The 8740-nt window shown below is 37.7% G+C and overlaps 2 protein-coding genes across 2 annotated transcripts in view; both read left to right on the forward strand.

The window, feature by feature from the left end:
- Positions 1 to 666: 666 nt before the first annotated feature.
- LOC108823579 (phenylacetaldehyde synthase) lies at positions 667 to 3675 on the forward strand. Its single transcript, XM_018596815.2, has 12 exons — positions 667 to 797; positions 874 to 1006; positions 1283 to 1355; positions 1454 to 1684; positions 1794 to 1957; positions 2033 to 2173; positions 2247 to 2306; positions 2388 to 2552; positions 2623 to 2679; positions 2777 to 2841; positions 2927 to 3191; positions 3282 to 3675. Coding segments are annotated over exons 1-12 (1476 nt in total). The 5' UTR covers positions 667 to 795; the 3' UTR covers positions 3402 to 3675.
- A 1282-nt stretch (positions 3676 to 4957) lies between these two features.
- LOC130500181 (ABC transporter C family member 5-like) overlaps positions 4958 to 8740 on the forward strand; it is a 6365-nt gene continuing 2582 nt past the window's right edge. The window contains exons 1-4 of the mRNA XM_056994934.1: positions 4958 to 7583; positions 7666 to 7986; positions 8104 to 8190; positions 8307 to 8734. Of these exons, the coding sequence (XP_056850914.1) occupies positions 5535 to 7583; positions 7666 to 7986; positions 8104 to 8190; positions 8307 to 8734 (2885 nt within the window). The 5' untranslated portion in view covers positions 4958 to 5534. The remainder of the gene's footprint in view (positions 7584 to 7665; positions 7987 to 8103; positions 8191 to 8306; positions 8735 to 8740) is intronic.

Genomic DNA, 8740 nt, shown 5'->3' on the forward strand with positions numbered 1-8740 from the left:
GATATAATTTTTATTATATTTACTTGTCTTTTACATTTTTTTAATTTTTAGATAATTTTAATACAGATAAAGCTTTAGATATTTCTTTTATATTTTTTTGGGTTTTTTACTTTCTTAATTTATACATATATAATGTTGATTTTTTAAAAAACAAATCAGACTTATATATCTATATAATTTTTTTAAAAATGTTAATTTTGAAAATTAAAGTTACTAATTTTTAGTAATGTTATTATATTTTGGATTTTTTAATTTTTATTTTTAATGGTAAATCCTCTCAACTATGTTTACTTATTGAAAAAACCCTTAAACTAAAGATTTACCAGTAGTATTGGTAATTATGATCTGAGAGAGTTTAATTCATTAAATAAAATTAGTTTGTTTGGGGGTTTTATCCAAAACAAACTTAGTTGAAGATTTTTTACGTTAAAAATCCAATTAAGAATATAAGGAAGGCAAAAAAAAGATAAACTTTTCTACCTAAAATCTCACCATTGCAAAGTTGACACACACACAAGTACAACCACACGCAAGTACAACCATTTCTCATTATTCTCTTGATAACAATTTGGGTGCAAAACATAATAACTTAGACAGGGTTATTCAGTACTATTTTGTTTTTTTAAGGTGTTTAAAACATTTAAAATTGTACAAACATTGAAATTATAAAAACAAAACACACTCCAGATCCTATAAATAAGAGAGATATCTATGCAGGCCGAAACCCAAACCATCCAGAAAACCTTCTGAGACATAAACACAAGTTAGAAGCGACTCAAGAAAAAACAAGAAAGAATGTAAGTTCTTGAAAGTTAGGAAATGATTTCAGACGAATATTGTCTGAAGTAATAGTTTTTTCTTATTATGGAACAGGGAGAATGGTAGTAGGAACGTGTTGAAGCCGATGGACTCTGAGCAACTGAGAGAGTACGGACATCGAATGGTGGATTTCATTGCTGATTATTACAAAACCATCGAATCTTTCCCTGTCCTTAGCCAAGTTCAGGTCACTTTCTTTTCAATTTGAAGTGGGTTTTTGAAAATGTGACTTTAGCGATGGTAAAGATGAATAATGGTACTCTCAAAGTGATATTTTTGAAAATTCTCCATTCAGTCTGTTCGATGTCATTTAAAACTCAGATTGTGCGTGACAAAAAGTTTCATATTTATGTAAAATTTATACCCAAGGATCTAACCAAAGTTGCATTGTTCACATTATGTTTTGCTATAGTTTTGTTGGTTTATTCGTACAATTTTGATATTTTACTTGTCTCTTATACAGCCTGGTTATCTTCACAACCTTTTGCCTGATTCAGCACCAGACCACCCTGAAACTGTTGAACAAGTTCTTGATGGTGAACACACATACCCACTTCTACTTTTATTGGACCATTTCTGATACTTTTTGGTTGAGGACAGAGAAATCTGATGCGAGTTTTTTTTCTTCTTGCAGATGTTAAAACGAAGATATTGCCTGGAGTAACACATTGGCAAAGCCCCAACTTCTTTGCTTATTACCCTTCTAACAGCAGCGTTGCAGGGTTCTTGGGTGAGATGTTGAGTGCTGGTCTTGGAATTGTTGGTTTTAGTTGGGTCACTTCTCCAGCTGCCACTGAGCTCGAAATGATCGTTCTTGATTGGCTTGCAAAACTGCTCAACCTACCCGAACAGTTTCTCTCCAAAGGTTATATAACTATCAACACATGAAACCTTGTCATAAAAATTATTTTTCTTTAAAAGTTAAAGACCTATATCGATTCTAGCTAAGTGTTGGTTAACTTTTGTTATTGTAGGAAATGGAGGTGGAGTCATCCAAGGGTCAGCTAGTGAAGCTGTTCTTGTTGTCATGATTGCTGCCCGAGATAAGGTCTTAAGAAGCGTTGGCAAGAACTCCCTTGGGAAGCTCGTTGTTTACTCCTCTGAACAGACACATTCAGCTTTACAGAAAGCTTGCCAGGTGAATAATTTGTAGATTTTTGATCAATGAAAGTTTTGTTGAAGCTAACTCTTAAAGGTGGTTTGTTGTTGACAGATAGCAGGAATCCATCCAGAGAATTGCAGGGTGCTGAAAGCAGATTCCTCTACAAATTACGCTATGCGTCCAGAATTGCTTCAAGAAGCCGTTTCTCGAGATCTTGAAGCTGGATTGATTCCATTCTTCTTATGTGGCAATGTAAGTACTAGCCAATATGTTACTTACCATGAAGCATGCTTATTTTCTGAAAGATTCTTTTTTTTAATCCCAGGTTGGAACCACTTCTTCAACAGCAGTCGATCCTTTAGGTGCACTGGGAAAGATTGCAAAGGTTTTTTTTATTTCACATTTCATAGAGAACTTAATAGCAGAGGAACTGATGCTAATTCTCTTATAATTACTGCATTCTCAGAGCAACGACATGTGGTTTCACGTGGACGCAGCTTACGCTGGAAGTGCTTGTATATGTCCAGAGTATCGACAGTACATAGACGGAGTAGAAACTACAGACTCTTTTAACATGAATGCTCATAAATGGTTCCTAACCAACTTCGATTGTTCCCTACTTTGGGTTAAGGTACATATACCCTCTTTTTAGTCTCACTTTCTCCTCGTGTACTAAAAGAAAGACATGTTGATTAAAATAGGATCAGTATGCTCTCACTGAAGCTCTGTCAACAAATCCAGAGTTTCTCAAAAACAAGGTAAAAATGATTTTGATTTCTTATTCAAATTCTTTTTTTTTTGGTTGAGTTTCTTATTCAATTCTTACTAGTCTTATTATCAACTATTTTTTGGCAGGCCTCTCAGGCAGACTTGGTTGTTGATTACAAAGACTGGCAGATCCCTCTGGGACGAAGATTCAGGTTCTTTGCTCTCTCTGTCTCTCTCAGGAACATCTTCATGCATTATACAACATACTGAGATTTTGTGTATTGTGTTTTTAAACAGATCATTGAAACTATGGATGGTTTTAAGGCTGTATGGAGCTGAGACCTTGAAGAACTATATAAGAAACCATATCAAACTGGCCAAAGATCTCGAACAGCTTGTTTCTCAAGATCCTAACTTTGAGGTTATCACTCCTCGGATCTTTGCTCTCGTCTGCTTCCGTATGGTTCCTACCGATGATAACGATGAAAAGAAGTGTAATCGTCGAAACCTCGAGCTCCTAGAGGCAGTAAACTCCTCAGGGAAACTCTTCATCTCTCACACTGTAAGTGACCTTTCTTTTCTTCTCTGTTGGATGATGTTCTTTAAATTAAAGACATAACCGTGTGCATTTTTTTTTTTGCGTGGGCAAAAGGCTTTGTCTGGAAAGATCGTTCTACGTTGCGCCATTGGAGCGCCATTGACAGAGGAGAAGCACGTGAAGGAGACATGGAAGGTTATTCAGGAAAAAGCATCTTACTTGCTCCCCAAGTAAATGTTTGGCCTGATTTTGCCAAGCATATCAAGGATGCATTGGTTTGATTTGCTATAACCATATTAAATAAAAACCTTACAAAAGTTGGAACAACAGTTCAACTTCGGTATATGATGATTGTGCATCTCTTTTCTATTTATTTTTATTCCAGTTGTGTGTATTTTATCTTTTCTCTAGTTGTGTGTATTCTATGTTTTGGTTTGATTTATTGTGGTTTAACTCTATGTAAGCCAATTTCACAAACAAAGAAACGGCAACAACCAATCAAGTAATATCCAAGACAAGGATCACGGCAGAAAAACACCTACTACACAACAGAGGGTAGAAGTGTATTATTAATACTCTTTTTAGTTTGAAACTTTAAATTTTTTTTTAAATACATATTTATCAAACTTTTGTTTATTAGAAGCAAATACTGTAGTAAATTATTAATACAAATATAAATAAAAATCTATAAATTTCTATGAAAAAATAATTTAGCCAAAATGCTAATTTTAAAATGATTATAGTGTAAATATATTAGATTAAAGTATTAATAAAAATGTTTATTAGAAGTTTTTTTAAAAATATATTTTATTTATCTTCTCTTACCATCCGTAACCGTAAACTGAAATCAAGTTTTTATTTTCAAAAATTTGAATCAATATAAAGCTGTTTACAATGAATTTTGGGTTGTTATAAAATGCCGAAAATCACCTGCAAACACATATCACACATCTATAAATTTTCAGCTTAGAGTTTGACTGGCGTAAACGCACCAGTTGCGGTCGCAAAATTTTGCAGATTCGGATGGTTACAATTCAAATATTATTAAGCAATTTGTATAGCTGGTACAACGAGTAGAAATTGATGTGTTTGCAAAATAATTATCATTGGTTTGACTCCCAAATGAAGCATCAATTAATATGAACATTAATGATTTATATTATATAAATATTTAAATTAAATATTACAAAATTATGATAAAAATTACTTTTTTAAAAGTGTAATATTAAGTTTAAACAATGATTTTGGGTTTATATATATATATATATTGATGTCTGAAAATTATAGCAAAAAAATTGTTTTGAAATTTTATAATATAAATTAATATATATAATCTCAATTAAAATTTTTAATTAATTTTTTTTGTTTATATATTTATATAGTTTTTTAAAAATATTTTTATTTACTCTACTACAACTCTCCCTAACCACAAATGGTAGCTGTAATTAGCTTTTAATTTTCAGAAGATTGAAATGGTGCAAATCTGTTTATAATATGGTGCAGATCGGTTTATAATATTTTGTGTTTGTCGTAAAATGCTAATAACAACTATTAATTGCAAACACATTATTTGTGGGTGGTACCGAGAAATCCTTAAAAGTTAGATGCAAAAGCAAAAGAATGAACTAATCCTATTTTAAAATGGTCCCCCTTTAAAATGAGAACTATTTAAATGGATAAATAAATAACTGGAGAGATACTATATATGATTGCGTCTGAAGATGAATAAAACCTCGATGCATCTTACATTATATCTAATTTGGTGTATGTACGTGAGAGAGAGAGAGAGTTTCAGATTTAAAGGTAAGCAGAAGAAGAGGAGAAAGCAAATCCAAATTGATCCTCCATTTTGCGACTCAACCTCTCTCTCTCTCTCTCTCTCTCTCTCTCTCTGTTGTAACGCCATTATAACACACAGCTGGAAACATCTCTTCTACTCTCTCTCTCTCTTCTCGGGGCAAGGGGAGAGAGAAAGAGAAGCGACATTGTCTTCGATCACAGGTCTCTGTCATAAATGTTAAAATCATCATGTGTGTGTTTTTGTCCTCTTCTGTCTTTCTCTAGATAACATCGATGCAACACAACAAAAAAATTCTTCTAACAGAACAAAAAGAAAAAAACATTTCTTTTTCTTTCTGATGTGTTGTTCAACGTGTTAGGCTCTGACGAAAAGTCGTTTTGGTTACATGTGCGATGTGTCTTTCAGGCTCTGCGTTTCCTCTCTTACCACACCACCGTGACTCCTCCTCTGCTCATAACCCATAACCATCTTCTCTCGCTTCCCTCTCCTTACATTGTTCTTCCTTCCTCTCTCTCTCATTCAATGCTCTTTTACCTCAGAAAAATCTCATTAACCTAATTTTGAATATGGGTTTCACTTTCACCACCCTCTTGACCGCTGCTCTTCGTGATTTACCACTCGTGGAAGTGTCCTCGATCTGCATCAATCTGGCTCTTCTCTTAGTGTTCATCATCGATATCTCCGCAAGACGCTTACTTCTCTGCCTCCGTCGTGGTCCTTTCTTCAAACATCACGACTCTGTCGGAAACTCTAGTTCCGGGGACACCCGTGAGCTTCAAGTCACCATTGGCTACAAACTCTCGGTTCTTTGCTGTCTCTACGTCCTAGTCGTGCACGTTTCGGTTTTAGCGTTAGATGCTGTCGGAGTAACTAAGGAAAGAAACGAGGTTTGTGTCCTTTTCTCGCCGATTACACAGATTCTAGCTTGGTTAGTGTTGTGCGCATCAGTTGTTCGATGTAATTACACCTCTGCGGAGAAGTTCCCTTTCTTGTTAAGGCTGTGGTGGGTTGTGGGCTTCTTCATCTGTTTATGGGCTTTGTTCGTAGACTCAAGAGAGCTTCTTGTAAACGGCTCGACCCATTTGTCTTCGCACGTTGTTGGGAACTTTGTTTCGGCTCCGGCTCTGGCTTTCCTCTGCTTCCTGGCTCTCAGAGGTGTATCAGGTCTTCGAGTTATTATTACACATCCACATCTTCTTGACCCTCTGCTTGTGGAAGAAGAAGATGAAGAAGAAAAAGCTGGTTGTCTCAGTGTTACTTCCTATAGTGACGCCGGGTTGTTCAGCCTTGCTACGCTTTCGTGGCTGAATCCTCTCCTCTCCCTTGGCGCCAAGAGGCCGTTGGATCTCAAGGACATTCCTCTGCTCGCTCCCAAAGACCGAGCGAAGACGAACTACAAAATCTTGAAGTTTAACTGGGAGAAGTTAAAGGCTGAGAGTCCCTCGAACTCGCCTTCTCTTGCTTGGGCCATCTTGAAGTCGTTTTGGAAAGAAGCGGCTTGTAATGCAGTCTTTGCTGGCTTGAACACTCTTGTTTCGTATGTGGGTCCTTATTTGGTGAATGACTTTGTTAATTATCTGGGCGGGAAAGAGACTTACCCTCACGAGGGTTACATCCTCGCTGGTATCTTCTTTGCGGCCAAGCTCGCAGAGACTTTAACAACCCGGCAGTGGTATCTTGGTGTCGATATCTTGGGGATGCATGTGAGATCGGCTCTAACGGCTATGGTGTACAGAAAAGGGCTAAAACTCTCGAGTATAACTAAGCAGAACCACACGAGCGGCGAAATTGTGAACTACATGGCCGTTGATGTCCAGAGAGTAGGTGACTACTCTTGGTACCTTCATGATATGTGGATGCTTCCTCTACAGATTGTACTTGCTCTCGGGATCTTGTACAGGAGCGTGGGAGTGGCGGCTGTAGCCACGTTGGCGGCCACGGTTTTCTCTATTATCGCCACTATCCCGTTGGCCAAAATCCAAGAGGACTATCAAGACAAATTGATGTCTGCTAAAGATGAGCGAATGAGAAAGACTTCGGAGTGTTTGAGGAACATGAGGATTCTGAAACTGCAGGCTTGGGAGGATCGGTACAGGGTCGTACTTGAGGGAATGAGGAGTACAGAGTTCAAATGGCTTCGAAAGGCTTTATACTCTCAAGCGTTTATCACGTTTATATTCTGGAGTTCGCCCATATTTGTAGCTGCAATCACGTTTGCTACGGCTATAGGCTTAGGAACTCAGCTCACTGCAGGAGGTGTTCTCTCTGCGCTTGCAACATTCAGGATTCTTCAGGAGCCGCTTAGGAATTTTCCTGATCTGGTGTCAATGATGGCTCAGACTAAAGTATCTCTTGATCGAATATCTGGATTTCTGCAAGAGGAAGAGCTCCAGGAAGATGCTACGATAATCCTTTCTCAAGGTATGTCAGACACATCTGTGGAGATCAAAGACGGTTGTTTCTCTTGGGATCCTTCGTGGGTAAGGCCAACTTTGTTTGATATTCATCTAAACGTTAAGAGAGGAATGCGAGTAGCTGTCTGCGGAGTCGTTGGTTCCGGAAAATCAAGTTTTCTTTCTTGTATACTTGGAGAAATACCTAAAATATCGGGTGAGGTAAGTGAAACACTTGAACAACTTTCAAAACATGTGTGTCTGTCTTCAATATTTTTCACGAGTTGTACACTGAAATACACAGGTCAGAATATGCGGTACTGCTGCTTATGTTTCACAATCCGCATGGATTCAGTCTGGGAATATAGAAGAAAATATTCTCTTCGGCAGTCCAATGGATAAGGCTAAGTACAAGAACGTTATACACGCTTGCTCACTGAAACGGGACTTGGAGCTCTTCTCACACGGTGATCAGACCATTATCGGTGACAGAGGCATAAACCTCAGCGGTGGTCAGAAGCAGAGAGTTCAGCTAGCAAGAGCGCTTTATCAGGATGCTGATGTATATCTGCTGGACGACCCTTTCAGCGCTGTTGACGCTCACACTGGCTCCGAACTCTTCCAGGTGCACTTTTTTTCTTTTCTATTTCTTTCCAAATAAACAAACAACTACCTTTTTTCAAACACTGCCTTGCGTGAATGTGTCTCCCTACTTCACAAGCTTGAGTTTGCGTATCTACAGGAATATATATTGACGGCTCTGGCAGACAAGACTGTGATATTTGTAACTCATCAAGTCGAGTTTCTTCCTACAACGGATCTTATATTGGTGAGGATTTCTTCGGCATGACCCTTATGCTAAAATCTTATACCAAGGTTGATTTTAATGTTAAGACACAGAGAAAAGTATATAAATCCAAAAAAGCACTTCATGAAATTTTGCAGGTGCTTAGGGATGGCCAAATCATACAGTCAGGGAAGTATGAGGAACTGCTACAAGCAGGAACAGATTTCTTATCACTTGTGTCTGCTCATCATGAAGCAATTGAAGCTATGGACATTCCAAGCCATTCATCAGAGGACTCTGACAGCCATCATGGGCTAGACCAGTCATTGCCACACAATCCAAAATCCAACGCTTCCTCGAGCAACATTGAGATTCTGGCCAAGGAGGTCCAAGAAGGGCCATCAGGGTCTAACCAGAAAGCCATCAAAGAGAAAAAGAAAGCAAAACGGCTGAGGAAGAAACAACTGGTTCAGGAAGAGGAACGTGTCCGGGGACGAGTCAGTATGAAGGTGTACTGGTCATATATGGCTGCAGCCTATAAAGGGTTGTTGATTCCACTCATAATCATTGCGCAAACACTGTTTCAGTTCCT

This window comes from Raphanus sativus, chromosome 9 (genome assembly GCF_000801105.2).
Source record: "Raphanus sativus cultivar WK10039 chromosome 9, ASM80110v3, whole genome shotgun sequence".
NCBI classification, from domain to species: domain Eukaryota; kingdom Viridiplantae; phylum Streptophyta; class Magnoliopsida; order Brassicales; family Brassicaceae; genus Raphanus; species Raphanus sativus.